This window comes from Telmatherina bonti (assembly GCF_933228915.1).
Source record: "Telmatherina bonti genome assembly, chromosome: 5".
Taxonomy (NCBI): domain Eukaryota; kingdom Metazoa; phylum Chordata; class Actinopteri; order Atheriniformes; family Telmatherinidae; genus Telmatherina; species Telmatherina bonti.
The window spans coordinates 13,260,713-13,282,644 of NC_136623.1; the positions used below are offsets into that span (position 1 = coordinate 13,260,713).

Below are 21,932 nucleotides of genomic sequence, written 5' to 3' on the forward strand. Positions count from 1 at the left end.
AAAGACATCCCCCATTGGATACAACTATCATCTATCATCCAGTTATTTTAGGCTAATCTAAAAATGTATCAAGTTTTCTAACTTTTAAACATACAAATAATATGAAATGCAAATAACTAAAATAAGCGACATTTCTATTCTAACTTACTCTGTCTAATATTGGAAAAATAAAATTGCAGAATATCCCAAACCTGAATTAATAGGAGATATGCAGATATCATTATGCTTCTGCATGAAATCATTTGTTGAAAAAAAAAAAAAAGTAAAACTAATTCATATAGAGCAAAAGGTAACCTTTGGAAATGCTTTGCTTCCCTGTAAGAGCCATTTAGACTGAATGCAGGTGTATGGCTTTATTTTTTCTTTTTCTTTGGTTTAAAGAGGCTGTTAAAATTAAATTCTGTAACCTGCTTTAGTCTATGGGACAATTAGAAAGCATTTCCTAGCAAATGGACCCATAATTTCCCAGTGCAGTCTCGCAGGCCTGTCACACAGAGCACAGCAGCTCTAGATCAACCTCTAGTGGTAATAAAGGTGATCCGTTAATAATCTGTAGAAGGTAATTGTGTTTTAAATGTTGGGGGAGAAAAAAAAAAGGGTTTAGACATACAAAAAAAAAAAAAAAGGCAGCCGGTATTAGCACAGTGACGATAAATTTTATTAATTTTGAGCCAGCAGGCTCTCAAGTGCTTGGATATTAACACGTCAGAGTGGGCGTCTGTGATTTCTGGTGTTTGGCATGTGAAGATCTAACTGTTGAGCTTCTCAGACTCTTCTGTCATCACAGCGGCCAGTTCGTTGTCATGGCTTTTCTCTTCTTCTCCAGGCACCTGGGACAAAAAAAAAAAAAAAATTGCAGATAATTGAGTTTCCACACTTTTATGACCACATCTAGTAATCCTCAAGTATTTATGTCAAAATTTTTCTCAAGGCACCATATCTCACTATTCCAGTCTACTTCAGGTATCTCTTCAGTGTTTGTCGTGCATTTGTCACTTTGAGAATGCATCTCATGTTTATTGTTGTTATTTTGTTTGTTGATATTGTTGATTTTAGTTGTGCAGCACTTTGGAGACATTCTGTTTTTTAAAATGTGCTTTATAAGCAAAGTTGATAAAAGGACAAATTTAGAGCTATTAAATGTAATACTATTTATATGAAAACAAAAAGTAAAGCGCTCCACATTCTAAGAGATTTATTGTGTTTTTAACTTAGAATGAAAATATGTGAGAAATAACAATGGAGAAAAGCCACTTTTACATTTATTTCTGCTAAATTCTGAGTGCAATCAATCAATCTTAAATCATTAGCAAGAGAAGCAAAGGATGTGTTGCACAATCTGCAGGTGAGGAATCTAAGTCACAGGTCTGACATCACCAAGCAGGAATCTTTGCGTGCACAATGGGAAATTTGCGCCACTTGGTGGTCAGAAAGTGACATTGAGGCTTCCATGAAACCAACTACAATAGAACCCACTGTTTCCTGACATGTCAGTTTAATATCACTCTCTAATGGATGTAAAATTAGGTAATACATTTGTTTTCCACCAAATTTTTTGAGTTTGGGATTTCTGGAGAATAAAAAAATGCAAGTGCTTCATAAAAAGTGGTTGAAAATGTGCATGAACCCGAACCCTCATTATAGGCTTTGTCATCTTGAATTTCCTCATATACAGTATCCGCTCCACGCTGTACACATACTAATAACTAATAGCTTATAGCTTATTTTGTCATTGAACTCACCTCCCAGTAGATGCTGTCCTCAAAGCAGGAGGCATCATCAGGAGCACCAAAGACAGGCAGCTTCAAGATGAAACCTGAATACAAGAAAAGTGAATGTTACCTAGATTGTAAAATATATCATTGATATAATATTGATTTTAGAAATAATCAGCCAATGACTTATAAGTATTTCTCAGTAATTTTATCCTGTAATATGGTATCAAGACCAATATATATTTACATAAAAATATAGTAATGCACATGCATGCTACTAAAAGACATGAAAATAATATTAGCAAAGGTTTTTTTTCTACTTAACAAAAAACATGTACTTAACAAAAAACATATACATTTTTGCCATGGGCAGTCGTCATCAGAGGACTTCGTAGTGTTAGAAGACATTAGTATGGGGTAAAGAATATGTTAATGCATTTATGTTTATGTCATGTGTTGGCACATGTGATAAAGTATGGCTGAACTTATAAGTAAAAGGCCACTTTCCTTTTTTGTCCTTTGAACAAAATGTTAAAAACAAATAAGAACAATCTTTACAGATATACACAGTTTATTACTATGTGATATGTCAATATTCTTATAGATTCTTATGGCGTAATTTTCTGCTCTCTGTTGTCAATAACAGGCACAAGAATCAGATTGTGTTCCACAAAATACTAAGAAATGTTTTTCCATGAAGTGATGCCAATAGCCTCAGAAAGTGTATATATCCTATGACTCATGCTGGGCTCTTATTGGTAAGATTGTAATTTTTATTAGTTATGTGTTATACTGATCAACATATAAAGAAACAAACAGATACACATTAGAGTTTGCAAATACCTAAAGAAAATGTGACACTTACCAACAATAAGTCCCCCCAGCAGGGCGATGCCCAGGGTGATAGCAAGGGAAATGGCCTGGATGCTACCTTGCATAGATGATGTTCTCCCTTCTTCCAGATCAGGGAACACATCTTTGAAACTAAATGATACACAAACAGGAAAACTCAAAATGAAAAAAGAAGAACAATTTTATACTTTGGAAATAAAAAAAAAACAAAAAACAAAAACATTTTGCCACATTTGAGATTACAAATGGACAGAAAGCTATGAAGATCAAATCGTCATTGGAATTTCACTGACTTCTAAGGACAATCATAAATAACAAAATAAATTTTGTTTACCCCTCTCCATAAACATCTTTCGTAGCCAAAGCAGAAGTAACAGCTCCCACAATGGCTCCCAGTACACCAGGCATGCCGTGCAGATTGTGAATGCCACAAGTGTCCTGGATCTTCAGCTTTTCCTCTAGGATTGGCTGAATGAGCAAAGCAAGAGAGTAGTTGTTGATCGTGTCATATTTGTTTTGTTGATGAAATTTCAAAACACTTTTTATGAGATGATAAGAACAATAAAGTGTATGTCTCATGGGATAAAATTTCACTCAAGTCTCATCAGAAGAAAACACAAGCTGATGTCAATATTTTTCTTATTTTAGCTGAAAATGTACATCATCATGCACAATTTAAACATGACAATCCCGTTCAATGAATGAACAGGTGAGTCCAAACTTTTACATAATTTTTAAAGTCTAGCTTTTGTCTTTCAGCCCTGATTGGGATTTTCCTAATTTAATGGCTTAAGGTAAAAAAAAAAAAAAAAAAAAAAAGGGAATCACTTACAGAGAGGTACTTGAAGCCCAGGACAGAGATGACACCTGCCAAGAAACCGACAATCATGGAGCCAGAGGGTGTCAGCATCATTTCACCAGCTGTTCCTGCTGCGACCCCTCCGGCCAGGGCAGCATTTTGAATGTGGACCTAAAATATAAATAAGAAATTCAATTTGAATCTGCTAAAGTACACTTTTATGTGGGAACTGATACTGTGCTTTTTTTTTCAAACAAAAGCAACACAATCTGCTTCACACAATATAAACTTATTTAAAATATTCAGTAACTTTCTCAAAGTCCAGTTAAAAACCTCAGAATTCAGTTACACTCGCCTGATCATTTTCTTTTTAAACCACACACATTATTACACTTAGACGTACACAACTCAAATATACATGAGGATAAACATCTGGCTTGAAGCTTATGGTTTCTATAGCAACCTTTTTTTATGTCATCTTTCAGTGAAATGTTACTGCAGGGTTCAAACCTAGTTCACAGTTCTCTGTTTTATGTGCACTGTTACTGGGACGTACAACTGCAGTGTACTACTGCTACTACTACAACTACTACTACTACTACTACTACTATCATTAATACAAATGATAATAATAAATGGTCATATTTTCCTCCCCAGGGGAACACATCTGGCTCGGTTAGCTGGTTCAGAACATTACCTTTTCAGTTTAAAAGCTAGGGATGTGATGATATGAGGCAAAAGATTATTGAACCAATAATCATTTGAAGTTATTAAGTCCTATTGATATAAAAAAAGCTAATAGATGAACTAATGAAATCTTGACTATTACACAGATATTTTGTAAGAGGTGAAGAAAATGAGGGAAAAGTCAGGGAAATCACATAATATAGAGGAACCAAAATCCATACTTTGAAATAAAACCCAAAGATAAAAAGATTTGCAAGAAAAAACTTCCAATATTATTTTTTAGAATATGTGTATGTAAATATACAGAGATAAATGAACACATTACTGTCTTTATATTTCCACATTTATTCATTCTAATTTGTTTTCATATGTCAGCATTAACAATGACTCATTTTTCATTTAATCCACCTTTTCTTCATACTTTATGACTAATTTATTTCCTTTTTTTACATTTATTTTTATGCTACTGCTTTTAATTTCCTGTCAGCTGACTAGAGTGCAATCACATCGATCACAGTTTTATTTTTCTTTACTAATTCTGATTAATTTTCAATTAAATAGAAACTAAAAATATTTTTATATGCATTGATCATATTAACACGTTTAAAAAAGTATTCCTACTGTGCATCATTTCAACTAAAACTTTATGTTGCCACAGCACAAGGATGTACGCGGCAGCACAAAGAACAAGTTCAACGATGAGGGAGATGGCATCCGGGGACCTGCCAAGCCATCTTATAATGTTTGCTTTCACAGTATGTGGTAACAAACTAATGGAACACATTAGACTTTAGTGTGTCTGCACTATCAACAGGCTGTGTGGTATCAGGTATGTACCTGCAAATATAATTCTTAGAACTGACAACAACCACCTGAATGACTTCCTTATTGATCACATGATGATTTACCAACCTCTCATGCTATTTGAAAAACTTAGATGACAGATGAGCTTGACAGCTCTTGTCCATGTGACTCATAATTGACATTTTTTTGGGTTGTGTGCCTTAAGTCAGGTTTTTATCTCTTGCATAATTCAGTCATGTGTTTTAAAACTGATCCTGCAGACAGGGGGTTAAGATATTATTAAACTTTTCTTGTTATTGCAATCTTTGGTCTCCCATGTTGATTTGTTACTATGTCAGTGTTGTTTTGAGCTTCTCCTTTGCTTTATTACCGATTGTGAATTAGCAGCCATCATCCATGACGTCTTTACAAAATCACATTAACATATTATTGTAGATCATTATGATGTAAGAAGCCATAATTTAAAGCAGGGAGGACAGTGGTGTATCCTCACCATGTCCAACTTGCCGTCGTGAGCTGTGAGGGCAGACATGGCATAAGTGGACATAGTGCAGGCTGCCAGGGAGTAGTAGGTGTTCAAGGCTGTGCGGTGCTGGGGAGCTCCATGTTCTGTGATGGCTGAGTTGAAGCTAGGCCAGAACATCCACAGGTAGAGAGTACCTATAAAGGAATGATAATAATATTTAAGAGATTTAACAATGCAGATTGTAAGATTACTTGGAAAGATTGTCTTACAAATTTCAACTGGGATACAACACTGATGATTAATAGTTTTGGGGAAATACAAAGAAAGAAAGAAAAGCAAAAGACTAAGTTTTAACCCAACTTAGTACTAATGTGTGGTGTTCATTAAACAGCTTATATAGACAAACATATGGAAATGCTAGTATTTCAAATCAATCAGATCACGATGTGTAGAAATCTCCAGCTTTGCTTGACAATTACCGATCATAGCGAACAGGTCCGAGTGGTAGACAGAAGAGTTCTTGTGTTTGCTCTTGTCCAGGTGGGGCCGGTACAGGATTCGGGTCACCATCAGGCCAAAGTAAGCTCCAAATGTATGGATGGTCATGGAGCCTCCAGCATCTCTCGTCTGAAACAAAATCCAATTCACAACTTAGCTGCTGTCCTGGAGCAGGGTTGATTTTCATAGTTTATAAAATTAAAAAAAGGTAAACAAAAATATTTGCATTTCCACTTATTTCCTGTCTTAATCAGTTATTGCAGTACGAGTTAATACTGAAGTTAAGTTAGAACGCAAGTCACATAGACATCAAAACAGAATAAAATTATTTTTAAACACATTTTAGGGTATCTTTGTGGAATGACTTACTCCCAGAATGGTCACTAAGATGTACTCATTGACAGCAAACAGCGTGACCTCAAAGATGGCCATAATCAGTAGCTGGATGGGACTGGTTTTACCCAGAACAGCTCCAAAGGAAATCAGCACAGAGCCGGTGCAAAAATCAGCGTTGATCATACTGAAAGACAAAAAACAAAGATTGTACAGGATATGAACAACTTTACAAACATTTTCTTACTTCCTTGCAAATTCTGTCATTGCTGTGTCAGACATAATATTTACAAGCAGGGATATTACAGTGTTTGTGATGTATTACAATTTTGTTTTTAAGATAAAAGCTTCAAAACCATCTACACTATTTAGTAGTAAACAGTAGAAACTGTCAGAAAACTCAAAGGAAAGAACATGGACAACACATTATTTAAAGTATAGGTAAACTACACACAGACTGGTAGTGTATGCGTTTGTGGATAAGTTCACATTATGTTAATTAAATACCTCAACACTCCAACGTGGATTTTGCCTCCTTTCATGCCATGGAAGAAGCCCTGCATCAGAGTAGCCCATTGCAAGGAGAAAGCAGCGATCAGGAAGTTGAAGCCCACGCTGCTGAAGCCGTAACGCTGCAGAAAGGTCATGAGGAAGCCAAAGCCGATGAAGATCATCACATGTACATCTTGGAAGCCTGCAAAATAAAATGAACAATGGATTAAAGACAAGAAAAAAAAATTGGTTACCAGCTCTTACTTTGTATTTGAATTTTTTCATTTTAATTCAAAGGAAAATTTCTTTGAAATGATGATTGACAGTTGTAAATAACAACAGATATATCTATTCAATAAGAAAACAATAAAAAATTAAAAGTAACAAATGGTAAATCCCTGGATTTAAGAAATTGGGTCAAATTGGCATTTTAAATCATTAAAGTTTGAATTCCTTTTGCTTGTAGTTATAAAAGGACATCTTTAAAAAAAAACAATAAATAAATAGATCCTGAGTAAATCTTGACTTTTGCACTTTCTTGATACTTTAAAACTATATAGCCTTGTAACAGGAGAGAACTCTTCAGATACAGTAAAAAGTCTGTCTTAGATCATCCTCTTTTGCAATTGTACACAGTTTCTATTAACAAATGCTCCTTATCACTGCCAAGAGTTACATCACCTGCAGCTTTGTAGCAAAAACAGCCTTTCTTTGAATGCTCAGTTACGTAACCAGGACACCAGGTTCAGTTGTAATGCATAACCTCTCCAGGACTCAATCGTTGCAATTTAAAATTGGAAATGCATCTCTTTAAATGTTGCCCAACTCATTGTTTTTAATGTAGAATTAAAATATCTTACATTGTTTCCAGTTTTATTGGATCACAAGTCTGAAAAGATTGATCTAATGTCTCTTTCCTCTCTTGTAGTTCATATAGTTTGTGAGCACTAATTATTGGTTGTTCAAAATCGCCATGCACAATATTACTCAGTGCCATGGCTACTGTCACCATGGTGACTGGTCTTTGGCATGGCGATGAAGAGGCCTTGCCAGCGACCTCATTACCACTTTGACCTAGATAGATGCAGCTCCTAGTGGTCTGAGACACATTTCTATCTGCTGGGGGAAATAAGAGTCAAATCTTTAATTATATTTTGATAATATTTTTGCTCTTATTTTCAAGACTGAGATTCTCCATGACTTAATGTCAATCCTGTTAGAAAAAAAATACCTAAATAAATTTTAAAAATTGTTAGAGTGTCTAAATCGTCACGTGCCACAAAAAATATAGCAAATAAAATGGAAACATTTGGATGGCTTGTGAACAGAATCTAACAAAAACAAAAGTTAATTTATCTATTCTGACCACAAGGAAAATGTTAATTTAAGTTTAGATTATTTAATTACAAAGAAACCAATTCAATAGACATACATGTTTCTTCTTGAAGATAAGAAAGGAATGAAGTCAACATGCTGCCTTTCATTCCGTGTTGCACCAATGAGAGACCCCAGTAGTAAAAATCTATCAACCTATCTGTAAGCCTGTTTCATCTCATGAAAACTTTGTTCACTAAGGTGATCCATTGATCGATACATGTGAGGAATACTTTGCATTTCACGCTAAGACACTGAACATAATACCACAGAGGTTGCGCAACTTGCACATTTTTAAAACAAAAACAAACAAAACATGATATACACAACTTTCAGAACATGAGGAATGTGAACCGGTCTGTTTGTTTCCTTGTCCTTCTTTTAATGATATGGGGGCTAGGTAGTGTGCAAACATCCTGGACAAGGAGGTGAACTTAAGTTTCATTACCCATGACGGCAAACGTGTCAGGTTTATTATTATCTGACACCATGAAAACCAATGACTTTTAGTTTCCTTCAGGATGACCTTAAAGACAATTATTCATTTGTTTAAACCCTTGAAACCAACTTCTTAAAACCAACATTTGATAACTGATCTTTGTTATTATTCCCCCAAAAAGTATGATGGCAGAAAATCTCTTTCCTTGGCTTTTTTTCCCTGCAAACATTATGGGGTTAATGTTGCATCAGTAAAAATAGTGACTTTTTCGATAAGTAGAATGAAGTTGAGTGAAGCTGGCTGGGGACATTGGACTTTGAGTAACTTTAACACATTGATGACATTTAGAAGGCAAACAAACATGTTTTTTGGTCATTTAAGTTAAAGAGCTTATTGATTAAGTTAAATTATGTTAATGATTCCCACACAAGTCTAACAATGAGAAAATAGAGCAGGGCTGAGAGGTTGAAGACATGCGTAATGTCTCTCAAAGAGGACTTTAGCACTGAGGTATAGTAAGTGAAACTCTGATCCGAGCATACCAACATGCAGGGACTGTGCTCACATACTAATGCAATCAAAGTCTTAGTTTAAGTTAAAGTAGTTCATCAAAAGGGGGGCGTACACTTCATCCCCTTATCTTTAAGGAATCCTTCCAAAATTGGCAAAAACTAAAGTAAAACCACTGGCAGAAACAGTCCAGCGATTACCTCTCACAATCCAAACCAATGTCACAGAAACCTTCATGTTCCTTAAAAATTATTTGCAAAGTCTTTAAAAAGGACGTCGTGTAGAAACAGCAAAATTATTCTTTACTAATGCAGAGGGGCTTCATTCAGAAGACTGGGGGTTGGAGTCCAGCGGGGATTGTGTCTTTTGTGTTTTTCTTTTTTTTCCTACTGTCAATCACCATTTGATTTTTTTTTTTGATTTTATCCCTGACTACTTCCCTGGCTTCTGAACACCATTGTCCTGTCTTTATGGTCATTTTCACATCAGCCTCTTTGATTTGAATACCAGTACGTTTGCTTGAAAAGCCCATTTTGTGTGGGGAAATGTGTATGCGCCAAACAAAGTCTGATTCGTATGACAGAAGCAAACCCAGTCCATCTACAAATGTACGTCTTGGTTTGTATGAAGCGGACAAAATACAGGAAGTGGACTACAAAAAGTCACTTCCTGCATTTGGCAAAGTGTTGCATTGTGGGTAAATACATAGCAATTGCTTTAAGAGTCCTCTGCTTCGTCTGCTGTTCATACTGTGGCCATTGTTGCAGTGTATTTCTGCAGTTCACTTGCATAAGACAAAATAAAGAATTCAAAACAGCAATAGTTTCGTCTCTGTGTTTAGGTTACTAGTAGAAGAAATCAACTCAGATTTGATGCTTTTTGTACTTTCTTGTCTTCATACACACAGTTTCCTGCTCCACATACTGATTAATGTTACAGTTTCTTTATATCAGGGCATAGGTCATAATGATATGACCTCATACACATTTATTCACTTGTATGTGGCATTACTACATCACTTTGTTGGTTGGCAGGGGGATGTGTCAACACATGGTATTGTTCATGTGACTGCTTCATGCTATTTCTGTTTGTGCAACGATATCCACCTGCAGGAGGGAGCTGATGTGTTGAAGATTTATAGTGTTAAGTAAGAGGCAGGTTTTCATCTGAAAATTCCAAGGAATCTCTGCTATCCCCGCAGGACACTACCTGTACACCTTATAAAACCACCTATAGGTAAATTGCTGACAGCATCTGACTTGTCAGGACATATCCCAGCTCTCAGTTTTTCTTTGTCAAAGTTTATGAAGTTACAGTTATGTCATCAGTTAAACGGTTTAGTGCCTTCAATGACATATTTTCCTCCTGTGATATGTTTGATGTGAATGTAGCTTTAAAGAAAAGATACCCACTGCTATGAGATGGTCAAATTCTCTTTAGCACATGAAAACCTTATATATGTACAATTAACAGGATGTTTAAATCATATTTACTAATACATAACTTGTTTAAAGTGATAAAACAGTTCTCATTTGTGCATGTTTCTCATCTTCAGATGAACACTTTTGATCTCTACTTTTAGTTTTGTGAAGAAGCACAGATCTACTTTTTCATAAATGCATTAATGAATATGGCTGCTTTGTTCAGAAACAGTTGTTCTTCTGTCTACACTGTCAGTTTATATACAATCAGACCACTAATGACGAAGGCCGATGTGTCTATGGGACAGCAATGGACTGGAAGTCATCTCCATTCAAAGTTCAAACACAAAGAATGGGATTGGTCCAATTAGTGGAACAGAGAGCTGTTATTGTAATTCAGCTCAGCAGTTTAGCATGTTGCACTGGATTTTCTGATAAAACAGTGGTGCAAACAGCTTGAAAAAGGTGACAAAAGAAGAAGCTGCATGCAAGCTGGTGTATAAAAATCAAAGTTGGAAGTATGGCAGTGTTATTAAGTGAAAAACAGTTGGGAGGATGAAAAGTATTTTGAGAAAAATAACTATACTGATAGCTGTTTCCATTTGTTGTGTAGTTATGAAGTCAAGTTTATTTGTTTAAAAAAACTAAGGGTTTGGGCTTCTAATGTAAAAATTGGACATATATATGTTATGAGTAAATGGCGTCTTCATTGACAGTGCTTTGGGTTTTAAAAACTATTACATATTAAATTGAGTTTTCAACCACAGAAAGTGTCACATTGAGATAGTATCTGAGGTTAGTTAAAAAAACAACAACAATCAACAAGGTAAAAAAAAAAAAAAAAAAACTCTTTTAAAACCTATCTTCTACTCAGTTAGTTCAGTAATGCTAAAACTTGTCGCAATGCAGTTTAAAGAAGAAGAAATAAGAGCATCTTAGAACCCCAGTCACTAGACACTCACTTGGGTAGCGGTAGTAGAATTCATTCTCATAAGCACTATGTGAAGAAGATGAACTGTTGTCATGCTCCTTTGATGCACCAGTGTCGTGGTCGTACTCCACTAACAGACTGAAGAGGATGATGAGGATGATCTCCAGTATGATGCAGATGAGCGGCAGCTTCAGCCGCATGTTGGTTGCTGTTTCTGTCATGTTTTCTTTCTAGTGAGGAGATGAGGCTTACAAAGGCTTGTTGCTAAAGAAGACTCCAGCTGGACACAGACACTAAGGTGTCCTCCGTGCAGAGACTGAAGGCTGGTGTGTGTATGAGGGAGGTAGAAGAAGAAGCTCCCTGACAGACACAAGAACTTGTTCTAAATGTGAGTTTTTGTTCTGTCAGGTCACACCTACTGAGGCAGAGCTACAGATAAGCCCGTCCCCTCTACTACACTAGTTTGACTGAAGTGCTTGAACTCACCTGATAGTTTAAGAACAACTGTTGAACTGCAGCTTTTTGATGGAGAAAATGTAATTCAGTCAACTTGTTCAACTTATTAACTTTTCTTTGCTGTTCTGCTTTCTGTTGGCCAACAAGTCATCCAATCAAAATGATCAAATGGGCCATTTGTTTATCCCATTAAAAAATGATTAAATTAAAACCATTTCATACATTATACCTACAGGCAGAGAGAGGTAACGACAACCTTATTACAACAGTGTCTTGCGGATGACTTTGTTGCATGTTGGTTGGGCAAATCTGAGGACATTTTTTTTTTTTCATGGTGAGTAATCAATCAAACAACATCAGGCATGTATGTTTAGTAATAGCATCCTTTGCTTGTGTCACATTCACTGTAATAGGTATAATTTTGCTTGTTGTCCCGGTAAAAAAGCAATACCTCAAACATTTCCAATGACAGTTACTTGTTGGGTTTGAGATGATCAGAACAACATGGTTCGGGTTAGAGCTGAAACAATTCATTTAGTAACTCAATTAACAAAATTACAAACATCCAAAATTGGCAGTGTGATTGAAAAATCTGAGAAAACAACTAGAAGATGAAAAATTATTTTTCTTTTTTAGGAAACTAATTTGCTTTTTTTTTTTAAATTAAAGTCAAAATGTTCTATTCTGCAGCAACATTTATCAATATTGCTCCAGTTAATGTTAATAGAAAATACATTTTTTTTCCATATTATTTGTACAATTGTGACTATATTTAAGGAATAATCAATAATTCATTCATTCATTCATTTTCTGAACCGCTTATTCCAATTCAGGGTCGCGGGGAAGCTGGAGCCTATCCCAGCTGGCTTTGGGCGACAGGCAGGGTACACCCTGGACAGCTCGCCAGTCCAGGGCAGGGCCACACACAGAGAGACGAACAACCACACTCACACTCACTCCTAGGGGCAATTTAGAGTGACCAATTAACCTATCATGCATGTCTTTGGATGGTGGGAGGAAGCCGGAGTACCCGGAGAGAACCCATGCATACACGGGGAGAACATGCAAACTCCACACAGAAAGGCCACTGACCAAACCAGCCAAGGATCGAACCAGCAACCTTCTTGCTGTGAGGCCACAGTGCTAACCACTGCGCCACCGTGCAGCCCAATAATCAATAATATTCCCACAAATAATAATAATAATATTATTATTATTAATAATAATATTGTTATTATTACAAATATACAGATAAAGGGAAGTTTTGTTTAATTTAGGAGAAAATAAAGAGGCCTGCTGTTCATTTTCGTTACTACAATATTTAATAATCAAATATTTTATGAAACACAAACATGAATGATCCAATATTTTTGATGTTTTTTTTCTTTCATTCTTTCATAAAAAATAAAAAATAAAAACCTTCAGAATAATAATAATAATAATAAAAAAAAACATTAAAAAAGATTCAAATTAATCTTTTGAAAACACTTTTTTTTCCACTTACTGACATCAGCAATGACGTGTAACCATAGCTGCTCCACCCGTAACACTTTATTTACCCGCAACAATTAACTGAAGCCACAACAGCACAGACCATGTACTACGACCAGACTGGTAAAAGATGTGGGATGATACTTTGATGCATGGAGGGGCTGGAAAAGATGAATGTAGACGGGAGCCTACAAGCTGGGACAGGGTCCAAGCTAAGGGGTCTTCCTGTTCATAGAAGATATCACTCAAAACTGTATCTGTGTTTTCAATCAGTAGAGAATGAAACCTAAAAAAGGTGAAAGAACTAAAAGAATGTTGTTGTGACTTGAAAGAATTTAAGCTATCACCACTTGAAGCTGCAGGCGACAAAGAGAAGCAATGAACTCAGCATGCTCAAAGGAGGCCACTATGTCTTCTCAGCGCCCTGTTTGTCCAGCTTCCTGTCACCAAGCCATGCAGTTTCTGAGCTAATTGGTAGGTCGACGTTCTACATCCTGCTTCATTATGTTTAAAGGCAAACTGTGGAAGTAACTTTTATTAAATAGTAGCTTAATATTTTAAATTCTTTTATAAAGAACCCAACTGTGGATAGTAAGTATGTTTTGCCCTCTGTGCTGTACCATAGCTCCAACATCTATCTTTCCAACTATTCATGCATTTTCATACAGAGTTATTGCAGTGTCTGGTTGCAAGGGCCACAGCGTAATGCTTTCACATAAGTATGACAGAATTGTTTATTTATCCTCAGCACAAGAGATGCTTCATGCAGGCGTGGTATTGTTCCTAGAAAACTCCATTATGTTGTTTCTTTGATCTGCTAACTCAAAACAAACCTAAACCTTTAACCTGTGAAATGCTTCCTACGAACATGCCTCGTCTTGGCTTTACAGTTGTCTTCCCTTGTCATTTCATCTCAGCAGTTAGAGGTTCAGATGACACCAATACTGCCTCAATAAGCTGTCAACCCATACAGGTGGGGGCGCAGCGATTGTGACCCCTTTAAAAATATTTTGCAATTCTTTTTGTAAGTGCAAATATTGTTGAGGAAACTATTGTGTGAGACTGTGTGTACAAGCCAGAAAGTCCATTATCACACCACTTGTTCAACAAGAGCAATTTTGACATGAAAAGGGAAATTTCCCCTTTTTTTGAACAAAATCGGCCTATTTTTTTCCTTTTATTTGTATGCTGGTGAAGCAAAAAGCGTAGCTTATGATCATTATCAAACTCTAACAAGAATGTGGCATAGCAGCAGTGACAGGGGACAGCGGAGGACACAGGACGACAGGAACAAAAGAGAGAAGACAGAGGAGAGAAAAAAAATAGATAAGGGAAGAGGAAATAGAGAGGACAGTCTTTTTAAAAACGTCTTTCAGATATTTTTGTTATCAATATTTTATTGTTATTTTTGTTTTCAATGTGTTTCTGGAAAGATATCAAGATTTTAAAATGTATATAAGTATTTTTTTTATTTCAGTTTGATGTCAGGCTAATAGTTTAACACCATCACTTAGATCAGGGGTGCCCGACTCCGGTCATCAGGAGCCACGGCCTTTGTTCAACTGTCCAAGCTTTTCCCCTGTTTGTACTACACAGGTCTTGCAGCATATAGTGAAGTCATCTTGTTGCCAATTCAGACACGCAGCTGGCTATTTTCTCCTCGTCACAGATCATGTGACTACTGACTGTTACAATGGCAACCACCACGCGTCGTTCCAGATCCTATCTAAAGTTGTGTGAAAATTTTTATTTTTTTTTTCTCTTATTGTATTTTGTTCTTTTTTTTTTCTTTTTTTGCATATCTATTAAATAAATATGTATACAAACAAATTATGGATAGTTCTTTTTAACCTGCTTTGATGTTTACTTGTGCCATTTCAAGCTCTTGCCTACAATGCATCATGATCTTTTAATGACACGTCTAGTGATTACTGATGATCACTATTTTTGAAGATGCATTGTGGGTAATTTTGAGTGCATTATTATTATTATTATCTTTTTTTTTTTTTTTTTTTGATGGACATACGGCCACCCGTAGAAAAAAGTGTGCCCACTAGGGGATAGTGTGGACATTTGGACACAGCCAAATTCTTGCATATGTTGGGAGTTTCCCTGCGGCAACACACCTGACTCAAATCAATTTGTAATTATGCAGAGTTTGATGTGAATCGCTGCACAAGTCTACATTTAAGACTGATGTGTGTCAGGTGTATTGCAGCAGGGACCCTCCCAACTCTGGCAGGGCTGCAGCTCTCGAGGACCACTGGCCACCTCTGACTTAGATGTTCAGCTTGACCAATATATAATTTCTTTTAAAGTAAAAAATTCTTCTGTTTTGTTTGTAAAAAAAACTTGTTACAAAACATTAAGTTTCTTTGGGAAAAATGCCATTGAGATAAGACGAAATAAAAGCATCTTAAAATCTTAGTCACCAGACACTTACTTGGGTAGCGGTAGTAGAATTCATTCTCGTAAGCACTGTGTGTAGAAGATGAATTGTTGCCATGGCCATGGTCCTTTGATGCACCAGTGTCGTGGTCGTACTCCACTAATACACCGAAGAGGATGATGAGGATGATCTCCAGTATGAAGCAGGTGATTGGCAGCTTCAGCCGCATGTTGGTTGCTGTTTCTGTCATGTTTTCTTCCTCGTGAGGAGATGAGGCTTACAAAGGCTTGTTGCTAATGAAGACTCCAGCTGGACACACTGTCTCTCTCGCACAGACACTAAGGTGTCCTCCGTGCAGAGACTGCAGGGTGGTGTGTGTGTATGTGTGTGAGGGATGTAGAAGAAGAAGCTCCCTGACAGACACAAGAACTCGTTTTACTTGTTAGTTTTTCTTCTGTCAGGTCACACCTACTGAGGCAGAGCTACAGATAAGCCCGCCCCCTCTACTACACTAGTTTGACTGAAGAGCTTGATTTCACCTGATATAATGAGAACAACTGATGAACTGCAGCTTTTTGATGGAGAAAATGTAATTCAGTCAACTTGTTCAGCAAGACAGTCCTGTTTCACCCAATTTCAGACTGAAATTTCAGCAACTTCAGCAGAATATTCCTTCAATATCAACACACAACCAAAGCTTCACATTTATCTGAAAGCAGAATTATAAGTTCTGAAATTTCCTTCAGTGTTTTGTTCTCTTTTGTCCTCATTACCAGACCTGCTATTGTTAACTTTTCCTTGCTGTTCTGCTTTCTGTCGGCCATCAAGTCATCCAGTTAAAATGACCAAATTGGTCAATTTTTCATGCCAGTAAGTAAAACCCATATATTTCACCAAGGATTACACCTACAGGCAGGGGGCGGTAACAACAGCCATGTTCAGTTATGGTACGAGTTCAGCACAAATATGGTGAGATGATTCTTGAGTTTTTACTGCAGCAAAGGGTTCTCACTGCAGTCTTCTTTTGGACAAAGAGCTTATATTGTTTTCATTAGTTCAGGCTTCAGAATTTGGAAAAAAGATCATTGAAGAATTCACAGAACATCAGAGGGTGTCATGGATAAGCCAGAGACTGAGACAACTGGAAAGACAAATAAATTAAAAATAAAATAAATTAAAATACATTATAAATTACAGAAGAAAATCAAATTAATCTAAACTAACAATATCTGGTTATAACACAAGGAGAAGAAATGAGTGTGATGTTGAGTGTTGGATTTTTTTTTTTTTTTCCTTTTGGAATTATTTCACTGCACCATATTTTAGAAAGTGTTTTTCATTTACACTCGCTGGGAAAAAAAAGGTTATAATGCAGCGGTTTCTGTGTCGGCCAAAACAAACCATGTTTCAGTAAACATAAGCCCAACCTCTAACCTGAGGAAACACTTTGGATAAGTTTTTGTTAGTTTGACCTTATTAATATCCTTGAAGACACTTGGTAATTAGTGCTACATTTGCTGTCATAACTAGCAAGTAAAGCTATTCCAAGAAGACAATCACAATACAAAATATTCTGAAAAGTGGTGCTTGGAAATATTGTCAAGCTTTGACTGTAAATATTGACATAAAATAAGAGGAGCTGTAAGGAAGCCACTATTCCAGAAACATTGGCAACAGGCATTTGCAGGGATGTGGGTGGGAAGTGGAGGGAGGGCAACTAAAGGGGATGGAGCATCTGCCCCTTTTGCTTCTTGACCCCAAAATGCCTTTTTTTTCCATTGTGGGAAGCTTATAGTGGCCTTTCATAAAAACAATTATTGTTATTGCTAATTTATAAACGATCTGCCACCAGCCATCATGTCTCACTTCGTAACCCTTTCCTTTAAACTCTGCCGCAATATTCCAAGCTACCGAACCGTGGGGATGCTGGAAGGCCTGATGCAACCCACTCTGGTGCAGTGGGTGGTAGCTAGTAATTTAAAAAGAATAAGAAACACAAGACAATCTGCAGCTAAGTGGTTCAGAAACAACAGAGCATTGTAGATGCTGAACAGCCAAATAAGTTGGTGAGGTGGATGAACTGGTGGGTATAATCAATGATGTATGCTTTGTTTCATGAATTTTAAGAGATGAAGATATGTATACGTAAGAGACTTTCAAATGAGAGAAAAAAATACAACATGGCTGTTTTTTCTAATTTTTCTGGCTTGTGCTTGATATGTCACGTAGCCAAAAAATCAAAATATAAAATAAAAGTAAAAACAGATCAGTGTCATGTAAAACTATTGTGGTTTATATGTTGGGTTTTTCTGTGAATGTTAAGAAAAGATTTAAACATGCATTGTTATTAAAAAAAAAAAAAAAAAAAAAAAAAAAAAAAGATATTACATAACCCCATTCAAACATAATCCATGAAAGGTAAATAGAAAATAATAAGTTAATAATTAGATATATACTATGTTTAATTAAAAAGTTTTTCTGGCACTTTTAGATAACTATACAGGTTTTAGATCAAATTGTCCCATGAACATTATTTCTGTTTCTGACAAACAAACCCAACAGGAGGGCTAATAGGTACCAGCAACACACGCAAACAAGAAGGTGAATTGTAGAGTTGTCAGCCACAGAAAGCCACTTGCTTGAAGACTGAGCAGGCTTTGCATCTTGCCATGGAGACATGGAACACTGAGGTAATACCCATCCTCTTCATTTTAATGTCTGTAGCATTATGTTAGAATTGGCTACTACAGTGATGGTCTGGATGGTCCTGGAGTATCTTCATCTCTGCAATCTGCACTATAACAAACCAGACTGTCCAGGCTGCCATTTTTTAGTCGGGGCTTTGTTAACAACACTAAAAACAGTTGTATAGATTGTTTTAATTCAGATTTTTGTAACACTCCTCCGGCCAGGAGCATCCCCTTTCCCCACCGTCTTCAGTTTGCAACTGGTTTGTAACTTAGATTTCATGTCAACATGGAAATCAATCTGTATTGCAGGATGTAATAGTACATTATGTTACATACATGTTCATTCAATTCAATTCAATTCAACTTTATTTATATAGCGTCAAATCACGGCAATGCCATCTCAAGACGCTTTACAGACAGAGGGGAAAACATAATGAAGGCCAATTCATAACAGCCTATATAAGGAAACCAACAGATTGAGTTGAGTCCAACTCAATCTCCCATCCTGAGCAAGCACACTGGCAACAGTGGGAAGGAAAAAACTCCCTTTTAACAGGAAGAAAACCTCCGGCAGAACCCGGCTCAGGACAGGCAGCCATCTGCCTCTGCTGTGTGGGGGGAAGAGGACAGAAAGACAACAGACAACAGGAACTGCTACTCCCGGCCAGGGAGACCTGCTGAGACAGGAGACATACATGTTAATGATGCAACACTGTTATGGGGGGGTAAAAGAAAGAGACAAAGAGAAAAAGAAAGAAGCTCAGTGTATCAGGAAATGTCCCTCAGCAGTCTAAACCTATAGCAGCATAACTAAGGGATGCTAACCATCCCTAGCTATAGGACTTATCAAAAAGATAAGTCTTCAGCCTAGTCTTAAAGGTGGGGAGGGTGTCTGCTTCCCTAACACTAACTGGGAGCTTATTCCATAAGAGAGGGGGCTGATAACCAAAGGCTCTGCCTCCTGCTCGGCTCTTTGAGACTCTAGGAACCACAAGTAAGCCTGCAGTCTGCGAACGAAGTACTCTGCTTGATATATAAGGAACAATGAGGTCTTTGATATATAGTGGTGCCTAGTTGTGGAGGGCTTTATATGTAAGGAGAAGGATTTTAAATTCTATTCTAGATTCAACAGGCAGCCAATGAAGAGAGGCTAAAACTGGAGAAATATGATCTCTCATGCTGGTTCTGGTCAGGACTCTGGCTGCAGAATTCTGGATCAGCTGAAGGGTTTTCAGGGGATATTTAGGACAGCCTAGTAATAGAGAGTTACAGTAATCTAGTCTCAAAGTAACAAAAGCGTGAACCAGTTTTTCTGCATCACTCCGAGACAGAATGTCCCTAATTTTGGCTATATTACATAAATGAAAGAAGGCTGTTTTAGTTACCTGCTTAATATGTGGACCAAAGGACAGGTCAGGGTCAAATATTACTCCAAGGTTTCTCACTGTAGCACTGGAAGCTAAAGTAATGCCATCCAGGTTCATTACAAAACCGGAAAATTTAGCTCTGAGTTTTTCAGATCCAACGAGAATTACTTCAGTCTTATCTGAGTTTAAGAGGAGAAAATTTCTAGACATCCAAGTCTTTATGTCTATGAGACAATTTTGTAGCCTATTGGGCTGATTTGTTTCATCTGGTTTAAAGGATAAGTATAGTTGAGTATCATCTGCATAACAATGAAAGTTTATTCCATGCTGTCTAATAATTTTGCCTAACGGGAGCATATATAGCGTGAAGAGTATTGGTCCAAGTACAGAACCTTGAGGAACTCCATGACTTACTGTAGTTTGGGAGGAGGACTTGTCATTTACATGAACGAACTGAAGTCTATCAGATAAATATGATTTAAACCAGCTTAACGCTGTACCTGTAATTCCAATCACCTGTTCTAGTCTTTGTAACAGAATGTTATGATCGACTGTATCAAATGCAGCACTAAGATCAAGCAAGATAAGTACGGACACAAGTCCTTTATCTGAGGCCATAAGAAGGTCATTAGTAACTTTCACCAATGCTGTCTCAGTGCTATGATGAGCTTTAAATCCTGACTGAAACTCCTCGCATAAATTATTTCTGCTCATGTGGGCATGTAGCTGAGCGGAAACTATTTTCTCCAGAATTTTGGACATAAACGGGAGGTTAGATATAGGTCTATAATTTGCTATCACCTCTGGATCCAGAGATTGCTTTTTAAGTAAAGGCTTGATTACAGCAGTTTTAAATGATTGTGGTACACATCCTGTCACTAAAGACATATTGATAAGACTTAGTAGTGATGTATTAATTAAAGGGAAAATGTCCTTAAAGAGGCTCGTTGGGAGACGGTCAAAGATACAGGTGGATGGTTTAGATGAAGCTATTATTTTAGTTAATTCAGAGGGTTGGACAGGACAGAAACTATTTAGACACAAGTCAGATCCTGGTTCTAAGGATGCTTCGGAGACCACAACAGGCTCAACATTATAGGTAGAAGGAAGAGTATTGTGAATTTGATCTCTAATAGTGTCAATTTTATTCCTGAAAAAATACATGAAATCATCACAGCTAAGTGAGAAAGGAATACATGGCTCAACAGCGCTCCGGCTCCTAGTAAGCCTAGGTATAGTGCTGAAAAGAAACCGAGGGTTGTTTTTGTTTTCCTCTATCAATGATGAATAATAAGCTGTTCTTGCTGTATGTAAGGCTTTTTTGTATACGATTAAACTTTCTTTCCAGGTTAAGTGAGACTCCTCTAGTCCTGATGAACGCCATCTGTTTTCCAAACGCCTTGATGCCTGTTTTAGAGCTCGAAGCTGGGAATTAAACCAGGGAGCCTTCATAATCTTACCTAATTTCTTCTTCTTTAGGGGAGCAACATTATCCAAGGTTGTACGCATTGAAGCTGTTATAGTATCAGCATGTTGATCAATCTGAGCAGGAGTAAGGCTTAAAGGGGGACTCTCAGTCATGCTAACACATGGTAGATGTGAAAAAATTGATTCAATTGATTGTTTAAATTTTGTAATATTGTCTGATAAACATCTACTATAGTAGAATTTATTTTTGGTCAGTGAGTAATCAAATAAAGTGAATTCAAAGGTTAATAAGAAGTGATCGGACAAGACAGGGTTTTGAGGAAATACTTTGAGCTTATCAGTCTCAATACCATATGTTAGAACAAGATCAAGAGTATGGCCATGAGAGTGAGTGGCTCCATTGACATTTTGTGAAAACCCAATTGAGTTTAGAATAGAGCTAAAGGAAATGTTTAAACTATCATTTTCATCGTCAACATGAATATTAAAATCACCGAGTACAATGACCTTATCAGTAGTCAGCACTAACTCAGACAAGAGATCAGAGAATTCGGTCAGAAACTCGGAGTAAGGTCCAGGTGGGCGATACACTAATGCTAAAAGGAGCGGTTTCTCTGAATTCCATTTTGGATGAGATAAATTTAATGTCAGGAATTCAAAGGTTTTATAGTTAGTTTTGTGCTTAGGATTAATTAAAAATTCTGACTTAAAGATAGCTGCAACACCTCCTCCTCTGCCTGTAGTTCTAGGAATGTGAAAGTTTAAATAGTTAGCTGGCGTAGCTTCATTA

General features: G+C 36.8%; 1 protein-coding gene across 1 annotated transcript; it reads right to left on the bottom strand.

The window, feature by feature from the left end:
- Positions 1–749: 749 nt before the first annotated feature.
- On the bottom strand, positions 750–15,907 carry rhbg (Rh family B glycoprotein; the record flags this gene model as incomplete). Its single annotated transcript, XM_079240350.1, has 10 exons — positions 750–830; positions 1,743–1,816; positions 2,581–2,699; positions 2,902–3,035; positions 3,400–3,537; positions 5,351–5,517; positions 5,803–5,950; positions 6,191–6,341; positions 6,662–6,848; positions 15,712–15,907. The coding sequence occupies 10 exons, from the start codon at positions 15,905–15,907 to the stop codon at positions 750–752; spliced, it is 1,395 nt and encodes a 464-aa protein (XP_079096476.1).
- Between the last annotated feature and the right edge of the window lie 6,025 nt (positions 15,908–21,932).